The sequence below is a fragment of the Symphalangus syndactylus genome, chromosome 4 (assembly GCF_028878055.3).
Source record: "Symphalangus syndactylus isolate Jambi chromosome 4, NHGRI_mSymSyn1-v2.1_pri, whole genome shotgun sequence".
NCBI lineage: Eukaryota > Metazoa > Chordata > Mammalia > Primates > Hylobatidae > Symphalangus > Symphalangus syndactylus.
Window position 1 is genome coordinate 46,316,877 of NC_072426.2, and position 13,676 is coordinate 46,330,552.

The following is a 13,676-nucleotide window of genomic DNA, read 5'->3' on the forward strand; positions in this document are numbered from 1 at the left end:
ATCCTCCAGCCAGACCAGGGCTTGGTATGTGATAGGCACTCCCAGCTGTGGAATGAGTGAGTAAATGAGTGAATGAATGAAATCTGACATTGTGAAGAGCTAGGCAAGCTGGAGCCAGTAGTTTAACTGTAGATTCAGAGCCTGAGGCACCCTGAGTGCATGCACACACATACACACACACACACACACACAGAGAACAGGTGCAGGACTACACGCCAGGATCAGCACATCCCTACCCCGGGACACACACAGATATGCAGGCAACACCTGTTGGCGTGCCCCACAGCACATCCTGCAAGCTCCCCTCCGGCAGAGGCCTCAGCTGTCTGCCTGGCTGTGCACCCGCCTTCCCTCCCTGGTGCCTGGATACCTGCAGGACACTCTGATGCACCCTAACTTCTAGTGCCTCTGCTCTTGCACCCACACCCAGCACTGCTGGCACCACTGGAATGTCTCTCCTCTCCTAATTCTTCTCATCCATCAGGGCTCAGCTCAAGTCCTCCCACTTCACAAAATGTCCTGACCCTTCCTTTTCCCCGGCAAACCCTTACTGTCCACATCCCCTTCAGCTACCACCTCCAGCCTGAGAAAACCAAGCAGTTGGTTCTTCTTCTGGCTCTTCTGCCCTCCAGAGCGAAACTACAAACCTCTCCCTGATGTTTCTGAGATCCTAGCACAAAGCTGGGCTTGGAGAAGGTTTTATTGCACTTTTATCTGAATGGACAAACCAATGAGTGAGTGAGTGATTGTGTGATGGAAGAGCGGAGGTGTTCGTGGCCAGGACCAGGGATCGCAGGAGTGGGAGAGCACAGACATTTTACTCTGTTTACCCCAGTCTAGCTGAAGTTTCTAGGGGTTTTTCTGGCCCTTTAGGGATCTTGGGCTAATAGGTGACTCCTAGGCTGAGGGGCAGAGGACACCCAGAGTCTGACTGGGTCAGGAACCAGGGTATCCGGACTCAATGGGAGCCAGGAGTTCTGGGGGCCTTGTGGGTGGCCTGATCCAAGTCATGGGCTCTCTGGAGGCCCTTAGCCCTTGTTCTCAGGGCAGGGAAGGCTACAACAGAGGAAGGCTGAGGCATCATGTTATTACTAAATGACCTTGTGCAGGCTCAGTCCCCCTGGAGCCAGGGAACTCCCCCAGGATGGGAGCCCCAGAGGCTGCCAGGACATAACCCAGGTCCTTGGGCATGCTTCTAGCCTTGTGACCCCACCTTGGGAGGCAGCCCAGGGCCCTTCCTGCTGGCACAGCATGAGCTCCCTTCCACCAGGGGAGGTACAAAGCCAACTGAGATCAGGTGGATACTGGGCCTTTCTCACCCTGACGTCCTCTGGCAAAAGTAAGGGAGGTCCTTTAAGGGCAAGATCCTAGAGCACCACGCCATCTCAACCCTTCCTGGACTGGCTTTGCTCAGGACACCCTTAAAACCAGACTCCCTCTGCCCCAGGGCCTAGCAGCTGGGGAGGGCCTGGAATTAGAGAAAGGGGAGCAATTGCCCTGCCAACCCCTTCCCCAGGGGGCTAGAGCCGCTGAGCTGGGCCCAGTTCCCTCCCCCTTTTCACTTCCTTTCTCCCTACAACACTGCCCACCACTGAGCCTCCTGGGGTTACATAAGGGTGAGACACAGGCATTGCCCAAGGACGGTGGTCCAGAAACCTCACGCACTGTTTCCTCAACACCAGGGCAGGACAGGAAGGGCTCAGCTGAGAGGGCCTTTGAAACACTGACTTTCTCCTCCCTCCAGAGACCAGAGGAAGTCAAATCCACCTTCCCTCCCCAAGCCCAGACCTGTTCTCAGAGCAGGAGGGGCTCCAAGGCCCAACTCTGTTCAAACTCTCCACTCCCAGCCCCTGCAGCCTGCACACTCCATCATGTGTTTGTGCTTGTTTTCATTAAAAATAGTGGTGAAGGCCCCAAATATTCAAATAAAGATGACTGTCAAGGAAAGCCACTGTGTCCGTCTTGTGGCTCTGCAGGGCCTGGAGGCAGCTGTGAGTACTCGCTACTGGTAAGGGGCCCAGCCTTGAGCCCTCCTGAGTCCCCTTACCTGCCGGCAAGAATACAAGAGCACCACATTGCAGGAAAGGGGCTGAATTCCAGCCTCCCTGTTGGGGAGGGGATGCTGACATTTCCCACTTTCCCAAACTCCCTGAGCTAGAAACAACTTTAGAAATCAAGCCAGGTCCTTTATTAAACAGACAGAAAAGGTCCAGAGAGGGGATGTGACCTGCCCAAGGCCACACAGCTCCTTTTCAAGGCGCCAACCCTACCTGCTTTGGAAACCGTTTCAGCAAACACCCGATGCCCTCCACCCCCAGGATCCAGAGCTGCATCTCAGAGGAATCATTGCCTCCTCAGGAGCAGTGACAGCCTTCTTGGGTCCCGATCCCCTGCCCATCTGTCCATCCTTCCATTGGTAGCTCCAGAGCCAGCAAGTCCCAAGGAAAAAACCAGATGCGAATTGCCTACATTGAGTTGTCTGTACCACCTGCTTTCTGTTCTCTGGCCTGGCAATGGCCTAGTCACATTCTCTCTACCCAGACACCTTTGCAGTGATTAACATCTTATTGTTTTATATTAGTCACTCATTATGGTTTGTATTAGTTAGGGTCCTGGCAGGAAACAGATGGCACACTCAGAAAGGGTTCAACTGAAGAGAGTTTAATACAGGGACTGTTTAGGAAGGCTGGTGAAGCACCCAGAGACTAGCATCAACCACAGGAAGCCACTACCACTCACGTGTCCAAAGGGAAAGAAGAGGAAGTGATGTTCTGGAGCCCAGTGAAAGCTGGTGCTATGAAAGGGGCACCCCTGTCCCCAAGCAGGAGAAACACAGCCATGGGCAGAACCGCAGTGAGGAATGGAGGGAGTGTGGAAGAAACACCCCCACCTCTTTCTCCTCGCTGCTTTCATCTTTGGCCAGGGCCTCCCACTGGCCATGCCCAGCAGGAAGCTGGATAGCAAGGGAGCCAGGGTAAGGCAGTCAGTCCACAAGGGACATCTTCCCAGGTGGAGAAAGGCAGGGAGCGGGAGCAAGAACAATTTCTAGTTGATTCTTGAGTGTTGATTGCTAAGCTCTGATTAGCTGAATATTACTTGTGGTCCAATTGACTCAAGCATTGGCAGAGATGGCTGATCACAGGAGAGTATGTTGTACAAGCCTTTCTTGCAATGAAGTTATGTTCTGTGAGTCTTATTTTTCACAGGTCAACAAGTTCTGCCCACAAAATTGCCACAAACCCAATGTCCTCCTTCTGAAAATGCTGAAAATATGTATTTCTTTCACTTATATATACAATAGATGAAGCTTAAATATGGCATTGGGCCGAGTGCCTCGCATTCTTGCCTCTTGTAGTCTGGCAGGACACCTAGGCTTAATAAGACACAGGCCCTGGTAAAGCTCTGAGCTGGGGTGACTACCAGGGTTCATCCCATATGCCAATCTTAATCACTAGACCACTGTGCTAACAAGGATCCCAAGTTTGCATCTAGCCTCAGCAGTTCTGTGATTGATTAGCGATGTCTGCTGGGGTTGCAGACATAGGAGTGGTGGTGCCAGTGCCATCTTGGACAGAGCAGTTACCTTGCTTGGCTTTTGGTGGAGTTTTTGAGCTTTCTTTCTCTACCAGCCTGTGACCTACCCCCTGCTTTCTTCTCCCTTGCCCTTTCTGTTTGAGTCACATGGAGTGAGTTCAGCCCAGGAGAACAGCCATCTGGATCCACCTCGGTCCCTCTGGCCACCTGACCAAGGACATGACCCACTCTTTTCCACAGGCCACCACGCACGTGTATGTGACCATTGTGGATGAGAATGATAACGCGCCCATGTTCCAGCAGCCCCACTATGAGGTACTGCTGGATGAGGGCCCAGACACGCTCAACACCAGCCTCATCACCATCCAGGCACTGGACCTGGATGAGGGTCCCAACGGCACAGTCACCTATGCCATCGTCGCAGGCAACATCATCAACACCTTCCGCATCGACAGACACATGGTCAGCAGCTGATGGCAGGATCAGGACAAGGGGCGAAACCTCTCCAGGGTTTGGCGAGTAGTTCAGTGACACTGCAGGGGAATGGAGCAAAGATGCAGTCTAGGGGAAACTGTGGGGACACTCAGTGTGGGAGGATGAAAAGTTTGGTGGAGTGGAGCCTGGGCTAGGGGGTAGCAGTGGTTCCCCATCACGGCTCCAATGTCAGGGCCTACTTCCCAAATTGGTCAGAGGGTACTGCGGACCTACTACCCCTAGATCCATCCTTGTCCCTTCCATGTGTCCCCCAGGGTGTCATCAATGCTGCCAAAGAGCTGGACTACGAGATCAGCCACGGCCGCTACACCCTGATCGTCACTGCCACAGACCAGTGCCCCATCTTATCCCACCGCCTCACCTCTACCACCACGGTGGGTGCATGGGACACAGCCCCAACTTGGGCTTGGAGGTTGGGAAAGGACAGGACCCAGAAAGCTCCGATGCGGGAAGGGGTTAGGGGAAGATTGTCCAAGGGAAATGCCTAAATCCAAGACCCCTGTCCTAATCTCAGCAACTCACTCAAACTTGCTGTGTGACTTTAAGGAGGTCACTGAACTTCCCTGTGTGGCTATATCTGTCAGACAGGTGACAATATCTGCCCTCCTCTCCTTCATGGGAAAACCATGAACTCTGGGTTTCAAGTCCTTGCTCTTCCACTTTCTAGCTGTGTGACCCTGAGCAAGTTGCTTAACCTCCCTGCTTCCATTTCCTCATCTGTGAAAGGAGGACAATACAAACTATGTTTTAAGGAATGAGAGGAGCAAATGAAACCACGTAAGACAACCATAGTGCAGCAACAAATAGAAGTTTATAGCAGTACTATTATTATTATTTTTTTGAGACAAGTTTTCACTCTATCATCCAGGCCGGAGTGTAGTGGCTTGATCACAGCTCACTGCAGACTCGACCTCCTGGACTCAAGAGCAATCCTCCCGCCTCAGCCTCCCAAGTAGCTAGGACTACAGGCATGCACCACCATGCCCAGCTAATGTATTACTATTTTATTTTTTGTAGAGGTGGGGTCTTGCTATATTGCCCAGGCTGGCTCTGCCTCAGCCACCCAAAGTGCTGAGATTACAAGTGTGAACCACTGTGTCTGGCCAATAGCATTTTTATTAATATGATGACTGTGCCCATAAAAGGCTTTGGCAATAATGATAACTCATCCACATGCATAGCTTAAAAGCCCCACCCACATCCGACATCCCATATGATTCTTCCATGGGCCTCATGAGGCAGAATTATCAGGTCAATTTCACAGAGGAAGGAACTGAGGCCCAGCGAGTGGTGGGCCCAGCACAAAGCTGGCTGGGGTGAAGCCCTGGCTAAGCTTTTCCACCATCTCAGGTGCTTGTGAATGTGAATGACATCAACGACAACATGCCTACCTTCCCCCGGGACTATGAGGGACCATTTGAAGTCACGGAGGGCCAGCCGGGGCCCAGAGTGTGGACCTTCCTGGCCCATGACCAAGATTCAGGACCCAACGGGCAGGTGGAGTACAGCATCGTGGACGGAGACCCTCTGGGTGAGTGGGGCTTGGGGCATGCCACCCACAGGGTCTCACCTGCACACCCGCTCAGGGGAGGATAAGAAGGGAGGTCTTAAGGCATTTGGCCCCAGCATTGTGTGATTTTGTCCTCTCTGGGCTTCAGTTTCCCCATCTATGACAATGACGGAAATAATCTTCTTCCACCCCTTCTTCCCAGAGACGTGGCCAGAACACCCTATAATCTGGGAACAAGGGCTGTTGGTCTTGGAGGGACACAGACCCTTTTAAGAACACAATGAAAAAATGCCCTGTTGCATACCCAGAGGAAGGACCCCAGGGCAGATGAGGGAAGCACATCCTTACAGTGCATGCAGAACACAGCCCCCGCCCTCAGGACCCCAAACCCACACACCAAGGGAGCGCCTGGCTTGCTCTGCACATCTCATGGTCACCCATTCACAGCCCTCTCCTTGGATGAAGATCAGAGTTTGCCTTGGCCTTGAGGGCAACTTCCCAAGTCCATTTTCACTCATTACTATAGAGTGGGAATCCCAGACCCAAAGGGGCCAGCTAGGGTCAGGCAAGGAGCCTTCGTGGGAGATGGTGTAGGAAAGAATCAGGAGCAGTGGGGACCGCGCAGCCACAACTCAGCTCCTGCCAGTAGTAGCTGTGTCCAGATCCCAGCCTGGGAGTGCCTGAGCCCATTTTGAAAAGAAAAGCAGAAATCCAAATCTTTGTGAAACATCCTGATTTTTTAATTGATCGTGCAGTAAATATTTCTTGACTACCTCCAGTGTGCCGGCCATGTACCAAGAGCTGGGGATACCAAACAGACGCAAATCCCTGCCCCATAGAACATACATTCCAGTTGGAGGACACGGGCAATGAACCAACTGACTAAGTAGATGACTTAGTATACTGGGAGGGCTGTGGAGAAAAATAAAACCAAGCCGGAGGATGGGGAATGCCAGGGTGAAGGCAGAAATTGTAGGTTGGCAAACACCTGAAGGAGGGCAAAGGTGAGTCAAGTGACATCTGGGGAAGAGCATTCCAGGCGGAGGAAACAGCAAGTGGAAAGGCCCTGAGGTTACAGCATGCCTGGGATGTTCACAGAGAAGCAAAAAAGCCTGCAGCTGGGGGAAAGTTGAGCAAAGGGAAGCATAGGAAGAAATGAGACCAGAGAGGTAATGGGGCCAGATGTTGTTGGGCCTTGAGGGCCATCATGAGGGCTTGGCTTTTGCTCTGAGGTGGGAACCCTAAGAGGGCTTTAAGCAGAGGAGAGACATTATTTGACTTAGGTTTCAGCAGGACCACTCCGGTTCCTGTGCTCAGAACAGACTGTAGGGGTGAAGGAACAGAAGCAGGGAAGCCAGTTGGGAGCCTGCTGCAATCACTCAGGCTAGAATGAGGTAGCCGGGACAGGGTGGTGGCATCAGAGGTGGAAAGAGGTGGCCACCTCTGGTGTAATTCAGAGCTGGAGCCAGTAGGATGTGCTAACTGATTGGCTGTGGGATGTGAGAGAAAGTCAAGGTTTTGGCGTGAGCAACATGAAAGATGATAGCATTGCCATTGACGGAGGGCTGCAGCAGGAGGTCATGGAGGAAAAGGAGGGTCGGTTCAAGATGTCAGGTAGGGGTTGCGTATACAAGCCAAGAGTTCAGGAGCGAGGTCTGGGCTGGAGACGGGTATTTGGGAGTTGTCAGCATAGAGGTATTTAAATCCAGGAAACAAAGAGCGGTGCGAAGATTCAACAGAGAACCCAAGGCTCGCTTGCAATTAAGAAGCTGGAGGCAAAAACAACAACCTATTTATGGAGGGCCCAAGTGAGAGAATGAGAGTCCCTGCTGGCCAGAGCTTCTGGTGGGTCCCTCTGTTCGGACATGCTACCCTTGCGGGTCCCAAAGTCTCCTCTCTGGCCAAGCACTAGGCCTTCCTCTTTGGAAACCAGCAGAGCAAGGGCCTTTCTCTTCTGCTGTTTTCACAAACACAGAGATTTTGTAATTTTATGGGAGTCCCTGGAGCACAGGAGGATGCCGGCACCTGGTGGAGAGGCAGGTGCTGGGCGAGCAGCTGAAGCCCCTCTCCATGAGGGGCCCGCTCTGCACCCCAGCCTCAAGGTACAGAGCACACACCTGTGCCCCAGCACAATGCAGACCTCCATGCCATGGCCTTTAAGTAGCAAGCAAAACTTCCCGGGTTCAATCCACACGTGATTAGGATGAGCCTTAGGAATTTGGGACCTTGTGAGGGAGTCCCGGCAGACTAAGAGGCAGGCTCCCAAAGGAGTGAGAGACGCCTAGGAGTTTCCTAAGGCTGACCTGGGTGGGAGGCTTCCTCCCCCAAGGAAGGGAGAGTAGACATTTAGAGCCCAAAGATAACTTTGGGGTCACTGAGCTCCACTCACATCTCAGAAATGATCAATGAAGATCCAGAGAGGTGAGGAAGGCCTGATGGTGCTGCTGACATGGGTCAAGACATCCATTTCCCACATCTCCTCCCACCTCGGGGCTCATGCTGGTCACTGAAGGGTTGACAGATGCTACAGTCAGCGCCACTGTCTGGGGAGAGCTGGTTTCACAGTGCACCACTACATGGAGGGATGTGCCTGGGACCCCAGCTTAAAGGTCGCCTTCCCAACACTGCAGCCTGAGGCTGGAAGGCTGCTTTCTATAGGGAGACAGATGCCAGATTTCTGAGCATTTACCAGCACCACTGAGCCCTGAGGAGGAGCTGTGTGCTCAAAGAAGAGCTGGGAGACAGGCCACATGCACTTGAGCCTCTCCCGCCAGCCCCTGCCTTCTCAGCTGCCCTTTCTGGTCACGCCCATTCCTTGGACACCTTTCCTACATCCTCATCCTCTCTGAAAGCTCCCCGTTCTTTCAGAGGCCTGCCTGGGCTCCCTTTTGGGACCAGCACACACAAGGTGGGCCAGGCTTTGTCCAGTACCAGCACAACCCCACGGTGGCATCTCTCTATTAGCCCATTTTTCAGATGAGAACATCAAGGCAAGGCTCATTAACATGCCCAAGGGCACACAGGCATGAAGTTCAGATGCAGACCTAGATATGATTGGATCGAAAGCCAATGCTTTTAACCTCCTGAGTCCAGGAGTTGTGGAGGGATGGGGAAGTCTGGCCCCAGAGCAAGCTGCCAAGGAGGAGAATTTGCACAGGGGAACTAGGCTGGCCCAGCCCCCAGCCCCTCGGGCCTGCCTCCCTGAGCCTTCAAGGGAGTGGTGCTGGTATCTCCTCCTGGCTTTGGAAGGAGAGCAAGAGGCCCTCTGCCTGCATATGGCCAGGGCCTGAGACAGGGCTGGGAAACACCTAGAAAGGGAATCCCCAGTTCTTTGGAGACCTTGGGGTGTCAGGCTCAGGAAATCCTGCTTTAAGCAGCTTCCGCCCCCCAGGCAGGGTGAAGCCCATGGGACGGGAAGAGCCTGGGAGCGGAAGGGCTGGTGGGAAATCCCAGCTGCAGGTGGGACTGAGAGGGGCTGTTTTTGTACATCAGAGTGTTAGGAGCTGGGACAGGGAATTGCGATGTAGGATGTGAAGAGGCAGGCAGAGAAAACTGTGGGGGAGCCTGGGCCCCTGTCCTTGCCGTGCCCTGTGAGCTGTGTGCTTCATGCTGTCTGTCCCAGAGCAAGTCAGTGCCCCACTCTGGGCCCTTTCCCCTAAGTGTTCAAAGGGAAAGTGAAGGAGGTAACTAACCTTCTCTCCGTTCCATTTCCTGGGGGAATGCGGAGAGGTGGCCTCTCTTCTGCAGGCTCTCCCAGCTCCCTAGCTCACATCCCCTCAACTTTCTTCCTGCCAGAGACACAGCCCCCACCATTCTTGCCTCTCCAGCTGGGCTCGCGCTTGCTCGCTGGTTTCCTTCCCCCTGTCTCTTCGCTCCACCCTCCGTGTTCTCACCCCCTCCCCCCCGGTCAGCTCTGAGTGGTGCTGTCTGGAAAGAACACAAGTCCTGTGCGAGGCAATGGGTTAAGACCCAGAGCGCTGGGTTTGAATCCTGGTCTGTCATTCACTTGCTGCGGTAGTGCAGACAAGTGGTAACCCTTCCCTGGGCTCCCAGTTCATTTTCCAAAGGACCCAAGAGACTGGATGGTCTCTGGGCTGCCTTCCAGGTCAGCATCTGAGAATCTGAGGTTCTTGCTCTGGACTCTCAGACATCGGGCCCTGCAGCCCAGCCAAGAAAAGGACTCTGGGGCCACAGGGCCAGTGGGGCTCCTCAGAAACGTCAGGGAAAGGAAATCAGGGTCACCACAGGCGTAGGGAACCCACTCTGCGTTCCAACTATAGCTCAATATGGGGACTGAATAGAGGGCAGTGGGGGCTTCCCTGCCCCTCATCCATCCCCTTCTGCCTGCCCGGTGCCTGCACATTCACCATTAGCAAAGCATTGCTTTGTGGTCAGCTCTGCCCTTCCCAATATCCTTGGGCATTGATAGCCATGGCATGTGGGATGGATCGTACATTGCAAAGCGCCTGATGCCTTCATTGATCGAGAGTGCTTAGACAGCGGGTGCTAGTGTAGCAAGAAGCCCCCACTTTTTCAACATAACCATCTTACCCAGGTCAGTCTCTGGCCTGCCTGTGGCCCAGGGAAGGAGGCTGCTTGGTCTGGCACACGAGGGCATGAGTTGCCCGTGTCCACCTGCACCCCTGGTGGTGATCTGTTACCACTTACCTGCACATCCCAGCCCTTGCGGGTCCCATGAGGATCTGAAGCTGGGGTCACTGGAGGACCCAGGCCCCAGCTGTCCCCCACCTCTGACGAATGAGGCTTGCTAGAGGAAGCAGGAGGAGTCTGGGGGTCTCCGCAGCTCCTGTCAATGCCCGACTAACTTGGGCCTCTCCTGGGTGGCACCCAGGAGAGTTTGTGATCTCTCCTGTGGAGGGGGTGCTGAGGGTCCGGAAGGACGTGGAGCTGGACCGGGAGACCATCGCCTTCTACAACCTGACCATCTGTGCCCGTGACCGGGGAATGCCCCCACTCAGCTCCACAGTGAGTCTGGGGGCCCCACCCACTGGCTTCACCTCGCTGCCCCTGTACTTGCCGCAAAGATTCTTGTAAACATTGTTACCTTTGTGCCAAGAGAGGCCACAGGCTGCCCTGGAGCCGGCCAGGCCTGCCCCTGGGACCCTTAACAGAACCCTCACCGCATCCAGCACCTCTCTGGGGAGGCAGCCTTTCAGCGCCCCTCTGCACCCAACCCCTGCCCCATCACTGCCCCTCCTCTGCCTCTGCCTTTCCTGCTTCCCTCATCATCCTCTTTTCATCTTCTTGCCTTTTTAATGTTCTTTCTCTTCTTTCTTCCTCTCCCCATTTCTCTTTCTTCTCCATGATCAACTGCACCCCCCCTCCCTCCACGCCGCCTTTGGCGAACCTCCTCCTTGGTTGCCACGCGCAACATCCCTTGCTCTTCCTCCCCTCCCTCCTCCTCTGACTGGCACAGATGCTGGTGGGGATCCGGGTGCTGGACATCAACGACAACGACCCTGTGCTGCTGAACCTGCCCATGAACATCACCATCAGCGAGAACAGCCCTGTGTCCAGCTTTGTTGCGCACGTCCTGGCCAGTGACGCTGACAGCGGCTGCAATGCACGACTCACCTTCAACATCACTGCGGGCAACCGCGAGCGGGCCTTCTTCATCAATGCCACGGTAGGGCCGAGGCTGACCCCAGGGAGCTTCCCAGGGTTTCCAGTGAAAAAGAGGACCCTGCCCTAGAGGCTTTTCTGCTGCCATCGTCTGGGCTCCACAGGGCTCCCGTTCCTCCAATGGGATGAGGACATCTCTGTGGGAAGCACGGAATCTTGGATTCCCCAGTGAACCATCTCTGGAGTCCACCTAGAGCCAGCCCTGAAGCTTGTCATGTGCAGAGATGGGGCCAGAGCCTGTGGGACCACTTGGTTTAATCAAGATGCACCAAAGTTCTCACTTAGCCTCTTGAGGTGTCTGTAGATGGCCAGCAACACCATGGGGTCCTCAGAGGGCCATCTCTTAGAAGCAGCAAGGTCTGGGCATGAGTGGGTCACTCTCGCCCCAGCGAGACCCTGCCGGCCCACATTTTTGGCCTTCTAGACCATCTCTTAGGCAATTTAGGGAGGCCAGGCAGAGCAGTTGGCATCTGTGGGCCAAAGTAGAAAGCAGGGAAAAGATCTCCACGCAGCTCACCACCCTCCACATCCCAGACAGGGATCGTCACTGTGAACCGGCCCCTGGACCGCGAGCAGATCCCAGAGTACAAGCTGACCATTTCTGTGAAGGACAACCCGGAGAACCCACGCATAGCCAGGAGGGTGAGACTGGAGGGCACTGGTGGGAGTGGGGCTGGGAGCTAGAGGTGCATGGAGAGAGAACACATCACCCCTCCTGCAGGCAGCATAGCCAGGCTTAGATACGCAGGCTTTGGAGCGAGCACGTGCTGGGTTCAAATCCCAGTTCTCCCCTTCAGTAGGTGCATGGCTTTGGCAAGTTAACTCCTCTTGGCCTCCATTTCTCTTCTGCAAAATGAAGATCACGCCTACCCCAAAGTTGTGGAAAGGATGAAGGAGCCAATATATGTGAAAGCCTCAGCACAGTGCCTGGAGTATGACAAACACTCAGTGAACATCAACTATCATTGTTTCCTCCCCAAACCACTGATACCTGGACACACAGTGCATTTGTGCGTGGGGCACATGGGCCTGCATTCACCCACAAGCATGCTCTGAGGTCCTGGAAGGGCTGCGTTTTCCAGGTGGCTCTCCCCTCAGAGGCCAAAGAAATGAGCTCTTGACTAAAGGGAGGTGGATGTTGCAAAGCAAACAGTCCCTTTGGGTTGGGGGTCAGCTCTGTCCTTCCAGCCCATGAATCTGTGGTAGATCCCTAGCCAGAAGCCTTCAGGCCCAGTTCATCTCAGCTCTGCCCCAACTAGCTATGTGGCTCAGCAAAGGCACCACTCTTTCTGGGCCTCAGTTTCCCTATCGGTCTAGCCGGAGGAGATGTCAGGCTGGAGAAACTCATAAGCTACATGCCCCTCCCATGTGGTGCTCCTCTGCTTCCTACTCTTCTTTTTTTTTTTTTTTTTTTTTTTTTTTTGAGAGAGTCTCGCTCTGTCGCCCAAGCTGGAGTGCAGTGGCGCAATGGCGATCTCAGCTCACTGCAACCTCTACCTCCCAGGTTCAAGCGATTCTTGTGCCTCAGCCTCCCAAGTAGCTAGGAGTACATGCACACACCACCATGCCCGGCTAATTTTTGTATTTTTAGCAGAGATGGGATTTCACCATGTTGGCCAGGCTTGTCTCAAACTCCTTACCTCAAGCAATCCATCTGCCTCAGCCTCCCAAAGTGCTGGGATTACAGGTGTGAGCCACCGTGCCCAGCTTCTACTCCCTTATTTTTGCCCCCACTTTTTCTCTTTTCTGCTCTCATTTTTCCTCTCCTTTGCCTGGCTTCAGGAGGCCCTGGGTAAAAGCAGCATTGAGTGGCAGGACTCGGTGGGCTTAGGGGCTAAGCCCCACTCTGCTGCTAACTCACCACTTGGCTCTGAATGGCCACTCCCCATCTCTGCACCTTGGTTCCCTTGTCTCTGAGGTGGTGACAGTGCACAGGGGTACTGGAGGTTCTGAGGTTTGGCAGGTGTGAAGTGAGGCACTGGCAGAGTTTGAATGAACTCCAACCAGGGCAACAGGAAGGCCTTGAGGGTCTAAGAAACAGGACTCATCTTCTCACCTGAAGTAAGATGGAACAGGGTTCAATCCCATTCGCCACACCTCCGTGAAGGAGTTAAATCCCTATTTGCCAGACTAGAAAACTGAGACCTAGACAGGGGAAACGAGGCACCCAGGATCACCCAGAATAGGGTCTTCAACCCAGGTCTTTGAACCCTGGTGTGGGCACTTTTCAGATTTGATTTTTTTTTTTTCTTAGATTCAAGGAGTACAAGCACAGGTTTCTTACATGTCCATATTGTGTAGTGGTGAAGACTGGGCTTTTAGTGTACCCATCAGGTGTACCCAAAACTACGTATTAGGTCCAATGTTCACTGAACTGTGAACTCACTGCCACTCACTGAACAGTGAACATTGTACCTAATAAATAATTTTTCAACCCTCACCCTCTTCCCATCCTCCCACCCTTCTGAGTCTCCAGTGTCTCTTAATCCGTTCT

General features: G+C 53.8%; 1 protein-coding gene across 1 annotated transcript in view; it reads left to right on the plus strand.

Moving 5' to 3' along the window:
* Nucleotides 1-13,676, plus strand: part of CDH23 (cadherin related 23) — a 419,760-nt gene that overhangs the window by 377,900 nt on the left and 28,184 nt on the right. Inside the window, exons 38-43 of the mRNA XM_055274603.1 lie at nucleotides 3,775-3,996; nucleotides 4,284-4,403; nucleotides 5,380-5,560; nucleotides 10,392-10,525; nucleotides 10,977-11,186; nucleotides 11,717-11,824. Coding sequence (XP_055130578.1) covers nucleotides 3,775-3,996; nucleotides 4,284-4,403; nucleotides 5,380-5,560; nucleotides 10,392-10,525; nucleotides 10,977-11,186; nucleotides 11,717-11,824 — 975 coding nt within the window. The remainder of the gene's footprint in view (nucleotides 1-3,774; nucleotides 3,997-4,283; nucleotides 4,404-5,379; nucleotides 5,561-10,391; nucleotides 10,526-10,976; nucleotides 11,187-11,716; nucleotides 11,825-13,676) is intronic.